Source organism: Gossypium raimondii, chromosome 8 (genome assembly GCF_025698545.1).
Source record: "Gossypium raimondii isolate GPD5lz chromosome 8, ASM2569854v1, whole genome shotgun sequence".
Taxonomy (NCBI): domain Eukaryota; kingdom Viridiplantae; phylum Streptophyta; class Magnoliopsida; order Malvales; family Malvaceae; genus Gossypium; species Gossypium raimondii.
The window spans coordinates 8,830,286-8,853,007 of NC_068572.1; the positions used below are offsets into that span (position 1 = coordinate 8,830,286).

General features: G+C 30.4%; 1 protein-coding gene and 1 long non-coding RNA gene across 5 annotated transcripts; both read left to right on the forward strand.

Annotated features, from left to right (window-relative positions):
• Positions 1 to 226: 226 nt before the first annotated feature.
• LOC105790684 (lysine-specific demethylase JMJ31) lies at positions 227 to 7,578 on the forward strand. Of its 4 annotated transcripts, none has more exons than XR_001132564.2 (16): positions 230 to 456; positions 614 to 691; positions 1,061 to 1,144; positions 1,252 to 1,425; positions 1,601 to 1,669; positions 1,773 to 1,899; positions 2,548 to 2,620; positions 2,844 to 2,960; positions 3,970 to 4,089; positions 4,235 to 4,253; positions 4,911 to 4,956; positions 5,093 to 5,424; positions 5,818 to 5,933; positions 6,029 to 6,122; positions 6,728 to 6,911; positions 7,285 to 7,578. XR_001132564.2 is itself a non-coding variant. In XM_012618407.2 (15 exons), the coding sequence occupies exons 1-15, from the start codon at positions 367 to 369 to the stop codon at positions 6,806 to 6,808; spliced, it is 1,620 nt and encodes a 539-aa protein (XP_012473861.1). In that variant the 5' UTR covers positions 229 to 366; the 3' UTR covers positions 6,809 to 7,103. The 4 variants fall into 4 exon arrangements, 1 of the variants encoding a protein (XP_012473861.1); XR_001132565.2 differs by having other exon boundaries at positions 7,333 to 7,578; XR_008198847.1 differs by lacking the exon at positions 1,601 to 1,669 and having other exon boundaries at positions 227 to 456.
• An 8,737-nt stretch (positions 7,579 to 16,315) lies between these two features.
• Positions 16,316 to 19,177, forward strand: LOC128042903 (uncharacterized). Its single transcript, XR_008198437.1, has 2 exons — positions 16,316 to 18,792; positions 18,872 to 19,177. It is a non-coding gene; the product is annotated as an uncharacterized LOC128042903 (long non-coding RNA).
• The last annotated feature ends 3,545 nt before the right edge of the window (positions 19,178 to 22,722 follow it).

Sequence of the window (22,722 nt, forward strand, 5' to 3'; positions counted from 1 at the left end):
GGCCTGTACCCATAAATATTTCAAAAATCGGCTTATTCTAGTAATTTAAAAAAAAAATCAGCATTTTTTTAGTAATTTAATCAGAAGTCATGATTCGGCCCATTGATGTGTATTCTTTTGGGAAAGAAAGGGCCATCGAAAGTCTATGATAGACCTAGACCTGCTTTTTACAATCGAATGAAACTTAAGAAAGCCTTGTTGGGACTCTCTAGGCCTGAACGCTCCAATGGTTCACCTCTCACTCAAGTAAAATCCAAAGGCCGAACTACGAAATTCTTCAGGCTGAAAAGATTTTTTTTTTTTTTTTGAAATTACGTGAAAAGCTTGTTACAAGTTTTTTCTTAGCGAAGTTAGTTGAAAAAAAAAATGGAAGACTCTCTACGACTCCAGAGCTTCGATCGACTCCCATCAGCTGCACAGTTTGCCTCTCAGATTGAATCTCGAAATGTTCCCGCCGTAATTTTTCTGTTTTCTCAACTTTTTGTTTCTTTTTTCTCTTTCTCTGTTCGTTTTTCGAGAAAAATTGGTCCGAACTTTTTTTTTCCTTTTGCTAATTTAGATAAGCGGTAGTTGCTTCAATCTTAGTTCATTGATTTTTATTTCGTTTTGAAAGGTGTTCGTTGGATGCGTTAAGGACTGGAAAGCCGTTTCGAAGTGGAATCCTTCTAATGGAGGCCTCGGTTATTTGGAGGTTTGCTTATCCTTTTATAATTACTAGAATTTTTATGCTCGCTTTTTGAGTCAAAATATTTTAAGTTGCTAGATTTTTAGTAAAATGGATAATGTTTAAGAAGTAAATAATATTTTTGTATATAATGTTGAAAGACATAATTATGCATTGAGTTTCAAATCTAGAAAAGTAGCACTAGTTTTACATTTGTTTTATTTACATCTGTGATAGTCTATTCAACAAGTTAATTAATAGGCAAGAGCTTGAATTAGTACGTTATACATGTTGGATATGGTTTCTAGAGTTACATTTTTTTAGTGGAATTGTGCAATTTATATATTCAATTAAAGTATTTATTTTAGTATTTTTCTTGTTTGAGTATAACTTTAGGAACGGGTAGGATCATTCATGGTGGAGGCTATGTTATCTCAAACTGCACCGGTGTTTTACGGTGATCTTAGAAGCCATGAGAGGGTAATTCACTAATTCTCATATTCTTCATACACTGAGGCTTGTGATACATTTTCTCTCTTGCGTGGATGCGAGAATTATGATCAATTTGGTTTTGCATTTGTTTACAGGTTCCATTACCATTTTCCACTTTTATTGGCTTTTGTAAATGGCATAGGCAAAATGTTGGTAATTCTTGCAGTATTAATTCTAATTCACAAGGGCATCAACTTGGAGAATCTGACACAGAGCAAGGCTGTTCAACATTTGTAGATGCTGCTCCAAAACAAATCTACCTAGCACAGGTTGCTACTCAAAGTTCTGTGATCGCTGACATCTCTGTTAACATTTTTTTCTGCATTTGCTTTGTTTATTTAATATGTTGAGACCAGATGGATTTCACTTTTCCTGTGTGTCCTTCATTTCAATTTTCTTTTTAAGCATTAATGTAATTGTTGAATTTTGATACTTCCGATTCAGATTCCAATTATAAATGCTGAGAATGAAGCGAGAGTTCAATTGGAAACTCTACAGGAGGACATTCAGTTGGTCTGCATATTTCTTTCTCAACTGCTTGTTGTTACTAGTTAGTTCTCTAAAGAAGAACTAGTAATGCTAGGAAATTCTGATTGCAATTGCTTGATTTGTACAGCCTGCAATTTTGGAGGAAAAAAATCTTTCTTCAATTAATTTGTGGATGAACATTGCTCAAGCTAGATCAAGTGCTCACTATGACCCTCACCATAATCTTCTATGTATAGTCACTGGAAGAAAACAAGGTGAATCTTCTGTTTTTGCGAATTAAATATATAGATTTGTTAGTTATTTTGGTTCTCTAGGTCAGCTCTCTATAGATAGGTGTTCTCATTTGTAATCTGTAGAATCATAACTTTCATCAACATCCAGATTGGAGGATATGACATTCTAACTCATAAATTTGTATTGCCTAGCAACATATCAGCTCTGGATATAGGACTGCTGTAACTTTCTTCTTATGCCTAATCATGAAAGGACCTTGCAGACCACAGCATGAATAAGGGATATTGTCCACGTGCTGGTGTTTGAGAATGCTTGTGTACAAGGCATACAATGACATTACATTTTTACTTCCTTCTAAGTCATTCATATATGGGATGACTGAATAAGGAATATTGTCCACATGCTGGTGTTTGAGTTTCATTATCTTACTTACGGTTTCTAAATTGTTTGTAAATAAATACTGCAGACCCAAAAACCCTAGCTGAGGTAGTCCATTTTTCCTTTGCAAGCCATAATGGTCCTTTTCTATCTGCTTTACTTGTCATTGATTGTTAATAAGAATACACGTCTTTCACCTATCTTGTCTTCCTTTCTTGATCAATGCATTTATTATGTGAGTAATATTAGAACGAGTTTTTGTTTTCTTGATGAACTATATGGCCTTGCAGTTGTTTTATGGCCCCCTTCTGCAAGTCCTATGCTATATCCCATGCCTATATATGGGGAGGCCTCAAACCATAGGTATGCTACTTTGTCTATCTGCATCAAGAACCTAACTTTGCTTTTATTTTGCTTCATTTGAACTACTCTGATTATGAAAAAGGAATGTTTGGCTGGCAACATGGTTGACTTTCAAATTTACTTTCTTAGCATGTTAAAACGATTGATGTCTTTAACATTATCTATGCTCTTTGGTTGGTTCTTTTTTTTTTTTTTGGGGGGTTGGGGTGGACTCTCTTGGCAGTTCTGTTGCTTTGGAAAACCCTGATTTTTCAATTCATCCAAGAGCGCAATGTTCCATGGAATACTCTCAGAAGGTTACTCTTCAAGCGGGAGATGCACTTTTCATTCCCGAAGGCTGGTAAGATTAAGCTCTTATTTTTTATAAAAACATTATCTTTACAGGCTTCTCTTCCCTTCTCTTTTTGCTTGCCCGTTAAGTTCCAGCATAAGATTGATTCTTTTTTATTTATTAATTCTCTCTCTCTAGAAGTTCAGCAACATCTTAGTTATAAATTACTGAGAGCATCCACTCTCTTCGTTAATGATCTTAGATTTGATTGAGTGTAGTCAAGCTAGTGCTGTCAGACTAGCACTAATGGTTTGAAGTTAGATATTCCAGTAATGATTTTGATTTGGAATTCAAACTTTTCTTTATGAGAACGGAAAGCAAGAGTGATCTGTGCCTTTTTTTTTTTACTAGAATATTTGTGACCTTACATTCAACAATACTAGCTAAATGTGATCTGTGCTTTTACACATTTACTCGGGCTGGTGGATCGCTTAAAACATTATCTCCTCTTCCATTTTTCAAGTTTGAAAACTTCATTTCCTAAGATGTTTGCTTGTTATTCCTCATTTGCAAGTTTTATCTCCTTTTGACCTAGAGTTTCAAAGACATCTAATCCTACTTAGTTTGTTGTAAATGAAAAAACAAAATATGGAAAAATCTTCTTTTGATGCTACCAATACTTCAAACATATCCTCATTTCTCTCACTGGTTATATTCATGAGAGAAATGTTGAATTAGGAAGCAACCCCATTGCTTTGATGCCTAAGCACTTTGCTTTTAGATAATAGCTACTGTTTTGGATGGGAAAAACAAAATTCGAAGTAAAGTTGCTTTCTGGTGCAAGTCAATATAGTATCTTTCTGTTGATGCCTTGACGGCTGTGGTAGAGAATCATAAAAGCTGCAGTGAATGAACAAAGCATATACTGTGAGGTATCTCATAATAAGACAGTGTAAAAGTTGTTGAGTAAAATTAATTTGTGGAGTAGAATTAACAATGAACTAGAAGTGTTGTACTGGAGCTACACTTTCTTTTGTACTGCATTGAACTTGGTGATTTTTGTTTCCTATTGATACAGGTTCCACCAAGTAGATAGCGATGAGTTGACTATGGCTGTTAATTATTGGTGGCGCTCCAGCATAATGTCTAGCTTGGCAGACCACATGGATGCATATTATTTGCGCAGAATACTTAGAAGGTAGCAGTGGATCATCATCTTTTGAAATATTTTGGCTTCTTATAGTTTATCCTCCCCGCCCTTAGAAAACAAATCTGTTATTGCTATTGGTATTATTATCTGACTTGAGTTTATGTTGCTCATGGAATGAACCTGTTGTATGAAGATTGACAGACAGAGAAATGGTATGTACACTGCTATACTATTTGTTGCAGTTATATTTTTAAGTCTTGATCAGCACAACACTACGCTTGTCTGGTCAGTTTGACATTCTATGATACACCATATGCTTAACAGTGAATCTTTTTTTTCCTGGCTTGTTATTTCTATCCAAATTATAAGTTTGAGTTTGCACAACTTGCATCTCTCATCAGGATTGTCTTTTCAGATCCTTTTCTTTGGTTTAATGGTTCATTTGCAACAAAAGAACCTGTTTTCTTTGAATTTGTTAAAATCTTTATAGCTGTAGGGGAAGCTTGAATTTTTTGTTAGCAGATATGATTCTTCATCTGCTTTTTTGAACCTTTTTTTTTAAATATCATAAATTCTTAATGAGATAAATCAAATCATCTCATAAAGTTTATTAAGTTAGAGCTTCAGTGAATTTCAGATATCTTATTGTTAATTGATCCTTGACTAGTATGGACTGGACCATGATAAATGATGCATTAGGCAGCACTAGTTAATGCAATGGACAACATTGTATATTTTTTTACCAGTTATACTGTATTCCTGAGGATTTACATGTACTAAACTCTCTGCTTTTTCAGATGTTACTTTCCTTTTTGTTTCCCATGTCCATCAACTAATGTGTTGTGTATTTTATTTTGAAACTAGGACAGGATCAAGTGCTTCTGAAGGGTTCTACTCCTACGTGGAGACAGGAGAGTAAGCCACACCTTCTGTGTGATGAACGTTAGATTCTGATAAGCATGCAGACTTTTGCCAAAAACAAGAGAAGATAAACATGCTGAGGAACTGATTATTTTTTAGCCATGATTAAACTTGATAACTTTTTCCCCAGGTAATGTAGACCATAGCTTGGATCAGGCTGGGCAGAGCAAGGATTTGAAAAGGAAAGAACAAGAACAACATAGCCTTCTTTTGCATGAATTGAGACCCTGTGCTCTCCAGGCCCTTCATGAACTGGTTGCATTAGTTCATGACCGTGTTAATGCTTCTGATCAAAATCAACCAGTGTCGTCTGATTCAACAAATGGTTTGATGTGTTCTAAGACAAATGAGCAAGATAAAACTTTAACAACTGAAATATTTCATTTAGAAGAAGATCCTGTAGCTAAAATTCTTTGGATCCTTGAACCAGGCATCTTTAAGGATATTTTTCTTGCCATGGCGGTGAGTTTGCAATCTCCTATAAGCATTTTTACACTTTCACTATGCACCTAGAATTTTCATTAATTCTATTTTAAATTTTGATGAATTTGGAAGAAATATTATTATTTTTATTTTAAAATTGAAGGAGTTGTGTTGGGGATTTTTATGTCACATACTAGATTGGTGCTTGTCTAAGTGAGGCTTCTGTTCTAACATTTGTGGAAAACTAAATATGAGAAAGATAGATTCTACTTGAAGGAATTTAAGAAAACAATAGCATAATGAATGGGTTACGCATCTCAGTTTATTTTAAATTGCCTTGGTTTCTTTCAATATGCCTTGATGGTTTTCTTTGTTACTCTCACTTTTTATGAAGGAAGGCTTATCTGTTTGTTTGTTTGTATTGTTTTCCAGCATAACTTCCCCAGAACTTTGGAAGCTCTAGTACTGCACTTACTTTCACCAGTGGGGGCAGAAGTCCTTACACGGAAGTTTGATGAGATAGATCAGCAGCACACCGAAGAAAATCAGTACGTGTCAATTATTCTTGGAGTCAATCCTGATTTAGTTGTTCTTTGCTATGTAGTTGCTTTGGCATCAGTATTATTCTTTTTCATGGTTTCAGGAACAAATTCTACCAGATATTCTATGGGGTTTTTGATAACCAATTTGCAGCAATGGATGCTATTTTAAATGGGAAAGAATCATTTGCACGCCAGGTGATTGATTGACCCTTTTGAACTTTTTCTTCCAAAGAAATTAAGTATTTATCAGTTTATGATATAGATTTGAGACATCATCTGCTATGAGATATATCTATAAGACAAACCTTTCCGCCCAAATTCAAGTCCAACAAATGTTTTAAGTTCAGTTTTCTTCTGTGGGTGAGGAGGTAGAGGTGGGTGGCTTGAGTTTATTGGAGGAATAATTGCAATCTTCATCCTGAATAATCTAAATTTGTTTTTCTGAGGAAATTATATAGTCAGGCCAACATTGTTTTTTTAACATGATATGCCTTATTTGGAGCTGCATAAAGCATTAAAAAGAATATTTTCGTTACAGTTTTCTGATCCTCTTCATCATTGAAGACCTTCATTCATCCCCCCTAACTTTCCTCTTAGTGACACTTCTTTTCATTTGTTCTTTATTCTTTTCTTTCATTACTTCTTCAGCAGGTTGGTATGTTCTTTAGCTAGTTTTACAGTGTTTCTGTTCCCACAAGACAGATCCAATAGGAAGTTTTGCTGAACTATGATGCTTCATACTCTCAACACAGTCTAAATTCTGAACTTTGCATTCTTAGCATTATTATTTTCTAGCGCAGGCATTCAAAAATGTGTTGGATAAATACGTAGGAGGGAACTTTGATGTACCAAAACTGAGTGTTGGGCGAGACATCTCATGACTCAAGATTCTTCTTTAGGGAATTGGTCCCATGGAGATCTGAGGATAGAAATTGATGCATATTTCATCTCAGAAGCTTTCTATCGCAACCGGTACTTCTACATGTAAGTCATCAACAAATTTGTAGAATACAAATCATTTCAAAACTCTTACGATTTAAACTACAAAGCTCTTACTGTTGCATTAGATGATTTCTCCATTAAGACTGTATATATAGCTTCACATAAACAACAATTTTAGGTTAAGAATCCTCTTGTACGTAACCTAGATGAAAATGGTAACTATATTTTGCTAAATTCTAAGAGTTTTTTATTGATGAAAATAGCAAGTATTGATGAAAATGAGCTTTGACAGTTATTGCCTTAAGCAACACGGTAGAATGATGCTTTTTATATGCATTTCATGTTTTGTCCAAGTTAGGCTTTGAACTTGATAATTGTCCTCACATTGGGGTTTGAATTTTTTTTTTTAAATTAGTCCTTGAACTTGGCAATTATTCTCACATTGGAAAAGAGGGATTTGCAGCTGAAGGTAAAACAAAAGGAAAGCATAGAAAAGAAGGGTTTGGTAATTATTGGAAAAAGGGCAGAAGTAAGGTATGTTGAGATGAGATTCCCTGATGTAATATGACATATAGAATATAATATTCAAACTCCTATTGAGAGAGAAGAGAGGTGAATTATTGCATGTTTAGATAATACTCGTAAACAGTGAACTACTTTGAACTATTTTCATTAATCCAAATGCTGTCTCTGTTGGAATGTACTAGAATACTAGCAAGGATTTGTTTTACGTTTCCTCCTTTTGCTCTTTTGGTGGTTAAAGTTGTTAAAAGAGGTGATGGTAATGGTCTCCCATATGCTACTGTAAAGCAAAGTTGACCTACTGTTTGTCTCTCTCTGTTCTGAGGCTCAGTTTGGTACATTTGAACTATTCACAGTTCTTAATAAAATAAATAAATTTATATAGACTGACCAAGTAGCACATTAAGTGATATAGCTACAGTTTTATTCTGTTCTTGCAATGAAAGCAAGTAGATGTTGTGAACCAGAAGAGGCCCAATAAATTATATACATATTGTGAAATCACAATTACAATTATAAATAATTATAATTAGAATTGATTATTATAAAGTAATTATTTATGAATCTAGATCATAATAAATTTTAGATATACCTCACATGATTTTGTACCTACATAACTAAATTAAGCCTTCATTCCAATTTCAAAACTTCAACCTTATAGCGCTAAGAGTACAACATCGATAGAAAATTGATAGAGGAAGGGTCATCAAGGAATATACATATACATAAACTAAATTTGTTCATTCAAACTTTCAAAGTTGTATCTAAACCTCTTTTTTCATTTTTCTTTTGTAGCCTCTCCCTCTCCTATTTAGAAAAGGTTATAAGTTTTAAAAATTTTAATTTTATGTCTATCCACTTCCATCCCATCCTCAGATCTTTGGGAGTCGTTTGGTATTCGAGCCAAGAAAGAACATGTAATTCTATTTGTTTTAAATATTTTTGAGTTTTGATTTAACTGTTTTTATTAATGTATTATCATTTTTGTTGAATATTGATACATAAACCAATTAGTCATGGGTTAGACGTGTTAAGTACCAACTATCCCTATATATAGTTTTAGTTATTCAAAAATTGTGATAGTAGAATCCTTTGTTGGAAATTTGAAACAAAAAGATTTTTTCTTTGCTTAGGAGAACCAATTCTTCTACAAACTTTACCTCCAATCAATCACAGGGGTCTGACCAAACCTCCGATAACACTATCAATGAACAATAACATTATGAAAATGTTCCCCAAAGATGTGACAATTGAACTCTTTTTAGAGTTCCAAAAATCCAAATTAAAAAAATATATATATTTGAAACTTTAAATGCCTTTTGAAGTTATGTAATAAAAACAAAAGAAAAAAGTTTATTTATCCAAAAGGAATATGAAACTCTTATTAGATAGAGTCGTCGTCAATAAGCTTAAGGAACAAAATTATAAATGTATCCGTTTTGGATTAGTCCAAGTCGATGTCAAACCACTTAGTGTTGAAGGCACCAAAAATACCTCAATTTTAATTATCTTAAAGGACCAAAGACACATAATGTTTAATGATTTCTAACTAGCAATAGTTGAAACAAGCCTATGTACTGACTTTATACATTTTAATTGCTACCTAAATTTTATGGTTTCATTAACTAATAAAAATATTTTAAAATCATTAACCTTTCAGATTCACACTCATAATTACAAAATGCACCCTAGATCCGAAGTACTAACGTTAGTTTATCGGGTCCATTTCAAAGTCATGTATTTCGTTGTTAACACCAAGGCTTTACTCCAAAATCCAAAAGGAAAAACCCTTTTAATAGAACCAGGCACCTCAAGATCTCATGTCACAATTCCAAAAACAATACAATGGCATTAAATCAATCTCCATGCCAGATGGAAGTTAAAAGGTGTTATAGAACTTGCTGCACCAACCCCTATTAGAAACACTTCATATTTCTCAACACCAAGATGACACAGTTGAACTAATATTCAATAAGTCACCCATAATGCCCTCAAGACATTCCTTTGAAATAGGAAGTACCAGTACAACCTTTAGAAAGTTAAATATAGAATAAGAATCAAATCTTGAAACACAAAGAAAAGACTTTAGGACTGCTAGAGCCTCAGTTTCTTCTGTCCAACAACATTTAGAAGTAATTTACAATGAATAGATAAATCCTCAAATATAGCTCAAACTATCTATACCAGACAGAAAAAGAGGCCCAAAATTCACCTAATATGTCACCAATATACTCATCAATGACTAATAGTGCAAGTTAGAAGAAAATTTCAGAAATTTTTGTACTAGAAAAATCTTTTGAGATCAATAAGTAATAGTGTAGAAGACACTTCTATTCCAACAAGAATAAACAAACAAGAAAAGATTACTTTAAAATTATAATAATGAGAACGAGAACATTCTCCAAGAGTATTACAAATTTATAAACACTCATAAAATTTATATAAAATTTTTGAATGATTTGAAGAGAATTGTTTGGAATTTATCAAGACAATAAAAATTAATACTAGATGGAAAACAAATAGATGAGAAATTGAATCTCAACATTCCCCTTAATAGAGGTTCAATATCTTCATAGAAATCTTGGAATAAAAACAAGCTCTTTAAGAATAAGAGCTCCGATGCATAAGAACAAATTGCATCAAAAGACATTAAAATGATAGTAGAACAAAACAACTATACAAATCTCAACCTTCATACAATAAGAAAACAATTAGATTCTATTGAAAACCTGATAGAAAGCCAACCAATTAAGAAAGAATTAGTAAAAGAAATAACTTGAAAGAAGTTTTAAAGAACGAATATTTATACCATATGAAATACCAAAATGATTTCTTAACATAAATCCAAAATAGACTTAATGCTTTGGAAGGTTACAAGTCTGAATTAATAGCCTCGAATAACCCAATGCAAGCTGAACACTCAGTAAACATTTTACACCAATCTTCCTAATACAACTTTGACTAGTATGATGAATAATAAATTAACAAAATGGCTTGGAAATAACCAAAAAGATTATATTACCACGAATCACTGCACCTGACCTTAATATAGAGGAAAAACTTGTTTTTCCAAAATAAATACAATGCTACACTATTTATGAATGAAATATAGACGAAATGTCTAGATATAATATTCTCATTTATTACAATAAATAAAAATAGTTTCAAATGTTTATAAAACTCAAAACCAAAATGGGTTGATTAATGATCATACTATAGTCAATTTTTTAATTGCTGGATTTATTGGTTAGTTAAAGGGATGGTGGGACCATACATTCACTAAAACTCAACAAGAAGAAAATCTAAAAGCAATAAAATAGGACGATCAAGGAAAATTTATTTTAGATGAACAAAGAAAAAAAATTCAAGGTGCAGTTGTAACTTTGATTTTCTCAATCTTTAAACACTTTATAAGAGATCCTTCTCATTGTAAAGATAGTAATTCAAAATTATTATCAAATTTAAAATAAAAAATTAATGATTTTAAATTGTATAAAGATGTACTCATTACTGTGGTCATGCAAAGATCGATAATCAACAATTATTCTAGAAAGAAAATTTTCTAACAAGACTTCCCTTCTTTATTAGGAGAAAAGTTAGAAACCAAATTAGGAGAATTACAAAGATATTATTCCTATGAAAAACTTGCATAGGGTGAACTAATTAGTTTCACCCAAAAGAATGATTAAAAATTTGTCAAGATTTAAAATTACAAAAAAATAACTTAAAAAGAAATATATCAATGCAGAAAGGAATTGAGATCATTTTGCCATTAATTTGACATTAAAAGTAAACATTTTTCCTCAAAAACATGTTGTCCTATAAAACCAAATAATAGAAAAAATAATATCTCATAATATTATAAAAGTCAAAACATAGAAAATATAGAAAAGAAAAGAAACAAAAAAAATCTAAAAACAATAAAAGATAAAACAATAAAATGTTAAAGATGTGGAAAAGTAGGACACATTTCAAAATATTGTAAGATTAAGAGAAAGATTAATAACTTAAATCTAGATGAAGAAATAAAATAAAATATCAATAAAATTCTTCTAAAATCTACTACCTATGAATTACAAACAACATCCAAATCCGAATATATTTTAAAATTAAAATCCTCTTTGAAATACAAACCAAAAAAGAAAAAGAAATTAGTCCTAGCTAATCACAAATGTATAATATATAAGATATAATATTCAATAAAAAAATGAATAATAAGAAATGAAGAAACAAATGCAAACTTTAGAAATTAAGCTAATACACAATCGAAATAAAACAAATTAAGTTAGAACTTTCTCAACTTAAAAATAAACAATAAGAAATGAAGAAATAAATGTAAACTTTAGAACATGAAATCTTAAAAGATAGTTCTTCGAAACTAAATTCGAGCCGAAGATAATACACAATGGTTCTTTTCGAATTATCCATTCAAAGATATCCGACAAAAATAAATCTTATTATAAATAATGAATTTTAATTTGAAATAATAGCCCTTTTCGACACATGAGTAGGTTAAAATTGTATTAGAAAATGTATAATTCCAACAAAATACTATGACAAAACATTAGAATCATCATAATCTCTTAAAGTCGCAAATGGTAAAAACCTCAAAATAATACCTCTGAATTCCTAATGTTGAAATCTATAATAAAGATATCAAATATCAAATATATTTTTAATGGTAAAAGATATCACCCAATACGTCATATTAGAAACCTCATTCATATATTTACTCAAACCCTATAAGGTAACAAATCATTCAATCTCCACCAAAGTTTTGTGGAAAACCCAAAATAAGAAATATGAACTTGTTAAAATCTCTATCCATCTATAATTGGGAAAATCAACAATTTAATTAGAGCTAGTTTAGCATTACTTTTGAGAAGTACTTTTAAAAATTTGGTTTAAGATTTAAGTGTTTAATATTCTTTGTCAAAAAGTATTTTGAGATGTAAAATGTCCATTTTAGACATGGTGTTATAAAATAACAAATATGTATTTAAATAATGTTCAAATTAGTTAATATTATGAAATTTTAGTAAGAATATAAAAATAATTTATTATAATTTATTGTTAATATTTTAATATATGAAATATAAATTTTAAATATTTTTAAGCAATTAATATTAATTGTTTATAAAATTTAATTCAAATATATAAAATATATTTTAAATATTAAAATATAACCAATAAAATTTTAAATATAAAATATTATATATTTAAAATTAATTTCAATAGAAAAGTAATTACACACCCAATATAAATATTATATAAAATACTTTATAAGGGTTAAAATTGTCCTTTATTTCTAAAAACACTTTTGCCAAAAGCAAAAGTACTTTATAAGTGGTCGATGGTTCGAACCTCGCCCTGGGTATAGAGCAACTTTAAAACTCGTGGTCAACATCTACCCCTTAATGGGCCTTCATAATGCGAATGATTAGTTACTGGGCTCGCTCGGGTAGATACCTTGAGAAAAAAAAAGCAAAAGCTAGGAAAAACTATTTTTGCTTTTGGGTTTAAAAGTACATTTGACTCCAAAAGTTGTTTGTTTAGTATTGTTTATGACTCCAAAAGCACTTTTGAGAAGTAATGCTAAACTACAACTTAATCGTAAACAAAGACAAAGTCCTTTTCTAAAAGAAGAAATATGTTTTAAAAATTAATTGAATAATTAGCAAAAAAGATCTAAGAAAGAATAAACTAAATTAAAGAAGAAATAGAATCAACAGTATATTCGATATTTCTAATGCCTTTTGGAATAGAAAAAACATTAAGTAATTACCCTATGAAAATGACTTTGATGAAAGACAAATTCCAACAAAAGGTTGATACAGATGAATAAGAAATGGAAGAATTTTGTACAAAAAATACAAGGTTTCTCAATAAAAGTTAATCAGAAAAACAGACTTTTCTTGGAGTTGTTCAATATTTTATATGTTAAAAATTTAGAACTTGAAAGAACTACGCCAAGATTATTTATTGATTACAAACTTTTAAATCAAGCTTTAAAATGGATCAGATACCCAATTCTAAATAAAAAGATTTATTGTAAAAATTTTGCAATGTCAATATTTTTCTAAATTTGACATGAAATCATGATTTTGGTAAATCTAAATAAAAGAAGAAAGATACAAAATGACATTTATTGTATCATTTGGGCAATACAAATGGAATGTAATGTCTTTGGTTTAAAAAATTGCTCCATCTGAACTTCAAAGAATTATGAATGATTTTTTTATCTATATTCCCAATTTACAATAGTATACATTGATGATGAGCTAGTGCTTTCTAAAATCTAAAAAGCACTTAACCATTTTTATCAAAGTTATAAAAATAATAGTTTAGTAGTATCTAAATTCAAGATTAATTTGTTCCAAACCATAGTAAGGTTTCTAGGTCATTATGTTACCTAATGTACCATTACTCCAATAAAAAGATCTATAGAATTTGCCAACAATTTCCCAAATGAAATCCTTGATAAAGTTCAACTACAAAGATTCTTAAGTAGCCTAAACTATGTCATAGATATTTATCCTGGTTTTAGCAAATTATATAAGCCCTTGTATGAAAGGCTCAAGAAGAATCCACAGCCATGGACAAATGTTCACACCAATATAGTTACCTAAAAAAAATCATCAAACTTCCTTGTTTATATTTAACTAATCCAATCATCCCCAAAATAGTAGAAAAATATGCTTCTAATATAGGGTATGATAGGATTTTGAAACAAATCAATGGAGGAAAAGAACAAATAGTTCATTTTACATTTAAACATTGAAATCCAACTCCAAAATATTATAGTACAATCAAAAAGAAATTTTATCAATTGTTTTATGTATTACAAAATTTCAAAGTGATTTATTAAATCATTTTTTATGTATTGATTGCAAATCTACAAAACAAGTTTTACAAAAAGATGTTCAAAATATTGTCTCAAAATAAATTTTTCCTGGATGACAAGCAATTTTGAGTATATTTGATTTTGAAATTGAATATATCAAAAGAAAAATTAATTATTTGCCTGGTTTTTTCACCAGAGAATTCCTTCAAAAATGTCTCCAAAAATCAGAGATGGGAAAATGAAAAGTAGAAAATTTCTCCCCAAAAACAAAAATATCGTTAAAACCGATCAAATCATGATCATGAAATTTTTCTGCAAGAAGAAAATTAGGGATCATCATCCTCATAAAAACATCCAATAATGCATCTTGAAGACCCGAATGAATACAATTCACAAATAAAAAAAAATGGACATAGTCTCTCTCAATCCTCAAAAGTGGTATTAGTCATAGCCCAATCCAAAGAGGAAACTCCTCTCAAACAAATTATTGTTGAAGCAAACACAATTTTAAAAAATAGAGAGATCGTTTTACACAAATCAAAATCTCTCACAAATAATTGAAAAAAAAACCATATCTTCAAGGGTTTTTTCCAAAAGAAGTAGCATCTTTGCAGAATGTTACACCAAAATCCTGACAATATTTTACAAACAAATGTATTGAAAGAAATTTCATTATGAAGGAAGAATTTTCTGAAAAATTTCCACAGGGTTATCAAATAATTTTTCAAACGATGGCATTTGAAGCCATTAGATTCACAAAAAATCAGCAATATTATGAAAATATACTACTTTAAATTGGATCAGTATTTGTTCAAACATTACACCAATGCAAAAGACCCTAACTTCATTACCCATTCAGCAACCCAAATAATAAAATTCTTAGACCAAGAGATTGGGGTGAAAACCCAACCAAATTTACCACCAAAACAAACCACCACCCGTATTTTACATATTGGGACTATCAAATAGAACGCCTTCCTTATCAACAACTAACATATGAGACATTCTTAGTTCATATGTTTCAAGTATGACACCCAATTCAATTCCTAAATTGGTTTTAAGAATGGTAGAATTGGTATAAATAATCTTCTTTTGATATCCTACTAGCAAAAATCCAAATTTTATGGCCTTTGACAAATTTCAGCCAGAACTAGACCAAAAACACATATACAAAATAGTTCATTTCTTTTCAAAACTATATATTTCTTGGATTGTTTATTGCAATTATGCTTGTGAACAAGATCCATACATAGGAATCACATTGTTAATTCGAAATTTCAGAATGAAATAGTGGGACAAATTCAATGATGAAAAATATGATTCCAGGTATTTGGATGATTTTTTTTAACAAAACCTCGAGAGTATACAAATTCATTGCCCCGACCAAACTATTGCAAAGTTTCTTCAAGCAAAATCAACTTCCAACGCATTATTGGCTCTAGCCAAGACAAAAAAAAAAGAATACAAAAAATTTATGGCTGAGATACTCAACTCAATGGATTCCAACTCAGAAGATGAGAAATCCTCGACATCTTCAATAAAAATGGTGGATCTTGCAAATGACACCACAACAATATCAATCACCAAAATTAGAAAGAATTTTTTAAAAAAATAGAAAGATGAAGAAGAATTATTTTTGTAACCTTCAAAGATTCCTTGGAAGACAAAAGATAGAGATAAATAGAAGTAATTCTCTACAAAGAAAAGACGGAGATGAATAGTAAAGATCCTCTATGAAGAAAAATAGAGATGAACAGAAGTGATTCTCTACAAAGAAAAGAAAGAGATGAACAAGAACAATTCTCTACCCTCCAAAAAAAGAAAAAAGATGAATAGTAAAGATTCTTTGCAAAGAAAAAACAGAGATGGATAATAACATTTCTTTGTATACAATAGAGATTCCTTGCAAAAGTTTTGTACTTTAGAGGATTTATTATCTGCAATTGTAATAATAGTCTTGAAAATAGTAATTGTGTCATCTTTATAATAATGTAAGGGATCAGATTCCCCAAGAAAGACGTTGTAAAGAGGTAAGAAACCTCTATAAAAGGCTCTTAGTTTAGCATTGTAAGTCACAACTCAGAATCTGAATCAAAATAGAACTCAAGAGTTCTCTTGAGAAAAGTTTCTTTACTTTCAAAAATTTCTTGTTTCCAAATTTAAGTTTTCAAAATTTCAAAATTTTACTTCCATCCACTTCCATTCAATCCTTAGATCCTTAGGACTCGTTTGGTATCAAAGCCAAGAAGGAATAGGTAAATCTAAGTTTTGAAAATCTTCAAATTTGTTTTCAATATTTCTGAGTTTTGGTTTAACTATCTTTATTAATTTCCTATGATTTTTTTTAGTATTGATACACAGTTTTGTAATAGTCTGTTTTTCAGTAGTGTCGAAAATGGTGATTTTGGGACCACGAATTTGACAAGTGAGCTTGTAAATATTATTAATTTAATATTTATGAGTCAATTATAATATTATTGAAATTTTGATTTAATAAATTTCGTTAATTGATCGTGTAGTTAAGTGGTTCATTCCTTAATTCAAGTGGTTTTGGAAAATGAAGTATTGAGACCTCCTTTCTATAAACCGAACCCGTAAATATTTTTATTAAATATTTACAGAGTTATTATATAGGTATGTGAATATTCGGTTAGGAAATTTTTATTTTAATTAGTTAATTAATTAAAAAGGACTAAATCGTAAAAGTCAAAAAATCTAATCACTATTGAATTTTAATGGTTAAATAGCTTAACTAGTGGATGTGTGAGGACTTATGAAATAATTATACTATGTTTTCATATTAGTGGACGGTTAAGACATTTATTTATGGATTATATATGTTATATTATAAGTTAAATAATAATAAAGTAAATAAAATAAGTAAAGTTAAAAAAAGAAAAGAAAAAGAAAACATAAAGAATTAGTGTCATATTCTTCTTCTTTTAATTTGAACATCGAACCATCATGGGAGAACTTGGGAAGCTTCGGCTTTGATATTTCCATTGCATGTAAGTGAGTTTTTCACTCGTTTTTCGTAAATTTTATATTTTTGAGACCGTTGCAGCTAGGTACAGCTAACATGTATCTCTATTTTTAAAATTGTTAAAGATTTTGGATTTTACCAGTAATTAATTTTAGTTGTGTTGAGAATTTAATTGATGTATTCTTGAGTTTTACAGCTAGATATAAGTATTTTGTTAAGTGATTTTTAGTAATTTTAATGTTTAGGGATTAAATTTTTTAAATAGTAAAATTCAATGAAAATAGTGTGAAATGATAAGAAATATGGGCTGTAATGGACCCCTAGGAAAATTGGCTAGCATAGTTTTTCATTAAGTGTGGTTAATTTGTGTGTTTTGGGTTTAGGGACTAAATTGCATAAAAGGTAAAAATTTAGGGTAAAAGTGTGAAATGATGATTAAGGGTAAAATTTATGAATTTGAGTATTTTATGATATTTGAATTGGTTAATTGAATAAATTTATTATATTTAGATCAAGAAATGAGCTAACCTGGCATTAATTGTGGGAAAGGAAAGTTAAAGGAGAAATCGTCGGTGTTGTGTTTGTAACTATTTTCAATTAGGTAAGTTTGTAAATTGATTAAATTAATTATTTGTTATTTTTTTGACTTAATAAATATATTTATGTTGTTACTCAATTTAACTACTTGAGATTGATATGTGATGAGTTGGACTAAGTTATGATGATATTTAAGTTGAGTACTGTGTTTGGAAAATGTGAAATACACGGATGTGAGTTTGAAATGGTATAATGGAAACGAAGTTAAATGACTAGGATATAAAATGTGTCACATTTGAACCTTGTGAGTACTTAGGATACAAATGACATGTCATTAGGAGGTTATTTCCAGTTTCGGGTGCTGGTCTTGGATGTCCTACCGATGGCTGAGGTATTGTACTTGTTGTGGATTCTCCACAATTCGTGTGAGCAGCATCGTGTAGCTTAATATCATGACCCATAGCTTGTGTGAGCAGACCCATTTCACAGATCATATGAGCATACAGTATTACATGTTACAGTCACAGCTTGCGTGAGCATCCCGAGTATCCGATGTTATTTCATTTGGTTCAACAGGTAGTAAAATTTTAAATGAATATGTACATATATAAAATGTTATATGGTCAAGACATGTGAATTGGAAGATGCTGATATAAATACTTGGAATGGGAAGCTATGTTTATCGAACACATGATGGATGTAATATGTACTGGTTATGTTATTATTACATGTTCCATTATTGTTGGAATTATATGCTTCTTTGTGATACCTATTAACCTTGTAAGGTTGTGTTGTATAGAAAAGAAATGTAAGTATAAGATTTAATGAATGAATATGTGTTATATGCTAAATAAATATGTGATGGTTGGTTATGTACCAAATAAGTTTTTTGGTATATGTTTGATGGCATGATAAAGTTACATGTTTTATATATGAACTCACTAATCTTGTGAGACTTGTGATGTGTCTAGGAAATTAACAAACTCATGACCAGGACATAGAGTTATCTTGTAAAATGTTTTATTACATCGCTTTTGGTAAGTCAAAGTTTAAGTTTATTACGAACTTACAAAGCTTTACGCAAGCTTACCTCGTTTTGGTTTTTCTTCTTTGTAGATTGTTGGAGTTGAGCTATCAATTGGATTACTTTTGGAGATCATGCTATTTGTTCAATGATTCAGTATAAGATGTGATTATTTTTTATTTAGTTTATAAGTGGCATGTTCTAGGAGTATATAAGTTTTTTTGCTATAATGATGTAACCTTAGTTTAAGTATATATGTATATATATATTTGATTTAGCTTGTATATGTCCATATTTGTATATCTTTAGTTGTTGTGTATATGCTTCTTGGATGTGTTTGAAATATGGTAAGATTGAATATGAATGGAATGGTTGAATTGGTACAAATGTTTAGGTAACTTAATAAATCTTGGTTGATAATTTTGGTCATAATAAATGAGGCAAATTTGATAGTTGAAGAAGTATGAAATGCTAAGTAGTTGCACTTGAATGGATTATGTTTCAATGTTTGAATTGTGGTGCCAAGTGATGGCATATTGCTTAGGCATATAAGATGAATGATTTTGGCATGTTTTAGGTATGTTTGAATGTGTTTTAACCATGTGAAAGTGATTGAAAAGGGTTTGGTTTGGTGACCAAGAAATGGATATTGAATTGCTTATATTAGAGGTCATTTTGGGTGCACATGACCTTGGACACAGGCTGCCACACGGCTGTGTGCCACACATGACCACCTTATATGGCCATGTGTCTTATTAATTTTAGGTGCAGGATTTTTCACACGGTTACAGTCAATTACACGATCTGAGCACACGGGCGTGTGGAGTAGCCACACGGGTTGGCCTTTGTCACACAACCGTGTGACCCCTGTTTTTAGTTTTTTTCTATATTTTTCTATTTTGTTTAGATTAGTCCTTGTTTGTTTCCGAATGTTTCTAAAGTCCCATAAGCTCGATTAATGTTGGTTTTGTATGAATTCTATGATTATTGATTGGACATTGATTTATGATATTTAAATTGATTTTTTAATTATGTTTAAATATTATTGAATATGTTAATCATCGTAATATCATGTAACCCTATCCTGACGACAGAGACGAGTTAAGGGTGTTATAAGTTCGGTTTGGCATGGCTTTGGCATGTTAAGGATAAAGTATCCTTGTAGGGTTTAGGGTTAGGGTTCTTGTTTACATTTAGTTGATCCAGCCGTCTCCAAAATGGTAAAACCAGATACTTCTAAGATTAAGTATGTTGGGATTTTGAAACAGATCAAGGAAGAAAAAGAATAAATAGTCTAGTTTACATTTAGACACTGGAAATCTAACTCAACAAAATTATAGTACAATCGGAAAAGATATTTTATCAATTGTTTTATGTATTACAAAATTTCAAAGTGATTTATTAAATAAAAATTTATATTACGAATTGATTTCAAATTTACACAAGAAGTTTTACAAAAGATGTTCAAAATATTGTATCAAAATAGATTTTTGCAAGATAACAAACAATTTTAAGTATATTTGATTTTGAAGTTGAATATATCAAAGGAGAAACTATTTCTTTACTTGATTTTCTCACTAGCAAAATTCCTTAAAAAAATGCCCCAAAAATTCAAAGACAAAAGAAAATGAAAAGTAGAATAACCCTCCCAAAAACAAAAATATCCTCAAAACCCATCAAATCATGGTATGACATTTGCCTGCGAGAAGAAAATGAGTGATCATTATCCTCATCAAATACCTCCAATCATGCATCCTCGAATGAAATTAGTTCACAAATAAAAAAAAGTAAGTCTCTCTTTATCCCCAAAAATGGCATTAGCCATAACCCAATCCAAAGAGGAAACTCCTCTCAAACAAATTGTTGTTGAAGCAGTCAAGATTTTAAAAAATAAATAGGTTGTTTTACACAAACCAAAATCTCTTAAAAATATTACAAAATAAATATACCTTTAAAAGGTTTTTTTTCAAAAGAAGTAGCATCTTTGCAGTCTGCCACACCAAAATCCTCACAATATTTTATGAACAAATTTTTTGAAAAAAATTTCATCATGAGGGAAGAATTTTCTGAAAAACCTCTAAATATTGTTATCAAATAAATTTTCAAATGATGGCATTTTAAGCCATTAGATTAGTATTGTTTAAATATTACATAGATGCAGAAGACTCTAACTTCATTACCCGTTCAACAGCCCAAATAATTAAAATTCTTAGACCAAGTGATTGGGGAGAAAACCCAAACTCTCAAAAGAAATTTCCATCCAAATTTACCATCAAAACAGGCCACCACCTATATTTTACATATTGAGGCTATCAAATAGTCTGGTACAACACCTTCCTTATCAACACCCAACATATGAGAAATAATTAACTCATATATTTCAAGTATGACACCCAATTCAATTCCCAAATTGGTTTCAAGAATGGTGGATTGGTATAAACCATCTTCTTTTGATATCCTACCAGCAAAAATCCAATATTTGTAGCCCAAGTTCTTTAACAAATTCTAGCCAAAATTAGACCAAAAACACATATACAAAACAATCCATTTATTTTCAAATTTGTGTATTTCTTAGACTGTTTCCTAGAATTATGCTTATGAAAAAGATCCACACATAGGAATCCCATTGTTAATTCAAAATTTCATAACGAAATAGTGGGACAAATTCAATGATGAAAAATATGATTCTAAGTATTTAAATGAAATTTTCAACAAAAACCCAAGATTATGCAAGTTTGCTACCTCGAACCAAATTGCTGCAAAGTTTCTTTAAGCAAATCGACTGTCAACGCATTGTTGGCTTAGGCCAAGACAAAAAAGGAATACAAAAAAACTCATGGTTGAGATGCTCAGTTCAATAGATTCCAACTCAAAAGATGAGAAATCCTCGACATCTTCAATAAAAATGGTGGATCTTGCAGATGACCCTACAATAGTGACAATCACCAAAACCAGAAAAAAAAAAGATGAAGAAGAATTGTTTTGCAACCTTCAAAGATTCCCTAGAAGACAAAATACAGAGATGGATAGTAAAGATTCTCTATGAAGAAGAAATAGATATGAACAAGGGTGATTCTCTACAAAGAAAAGACAAAGATGGACATGAATTATTCTTTGCAAAGAAAATACAAAGATGAATAGTAAAGATCCTCTGCATAGAAAAAAAAGATGAACAGTAACGATTCTCTTCAAAAATTCTCTCAAAAGAAAAAAGAAAGATACTATAGAGATTCCCTACAAAATTTTTGTAAGACAAAGAATATATTGTCTGCAAGTTTAATAATAGTCATGAAAATAGCAATTACGTAATCTTTGTAATAATGTAAGGGATCATATTCCCCAAGAAAAACGTTGTAACGGGGCAAAAGCCATCTATAAAAGGTTCTCAATTTAGTAATGAAAGGCATGACTTGGAATACAAATCAAAATAGAGCTTAAGCATTCTCTTGAGCAAAGTTTCTCCAAAAAGTTTCTTTACTTTCGAAATTTTAAAATTTAAAATATTTACTTCCATCCACTTCCTTTCAACCTTTATATTCTTGGGACTCGTTTGGTATCAAAGCCAAGGAGGAATAGGCAAATTTAAGTTTTGGAAAACTTCAAATTTGTTTTCAATATTTTCAAGTTTTGGTTTAACTGTCTTTATTAATGTATTATGATTTTTTTAGTATTGATACACAATTCGGTTAGCCATGGGCTAAGCGTGTTAAGGACAAAGTATCCTGTAGGATTTAAGGTTAGAGTTATTATTTACATTTAACTAATCCATTTGCCCCCAAAATAGTAAAACCAGATGCTTCTGAGATTAGGTATGGTGGGATTTTGAAATAGATCAAGGAAGGAAAAGAATAAATAGTCTAGTTTACATCTGGACACTAGAATCCAACTCAGCAAAATTATAGTACAATAAAAAAAAGATATTTTATCAATTATTTATGTATTA

Bases quoted from the DNA above. Each gene is read 5' to 3' on its own strand.
- LOC105790684 (XM_012618407.2), top strand. From the start codon at position 367: ATGGAAGACTCTCTACGACTCCAGAGCTTCGATCGACTCCCATCAGCT. The intron at 1,900-2,547 runs GTGAATCTTCTG...ATGGCCTTGCAG, and splicing joins AGTCACTGGAAGAAAACAAG to TTGTTTTATGGCCCCCTTCT. The intron at 5,425-5,817 runs GTGAGTTTGCAA...ATTGTTTTCCAG, and splicing joins ATATTTTTCTTGCCATGGCG to CATAACTTCCCCAGAACTTT.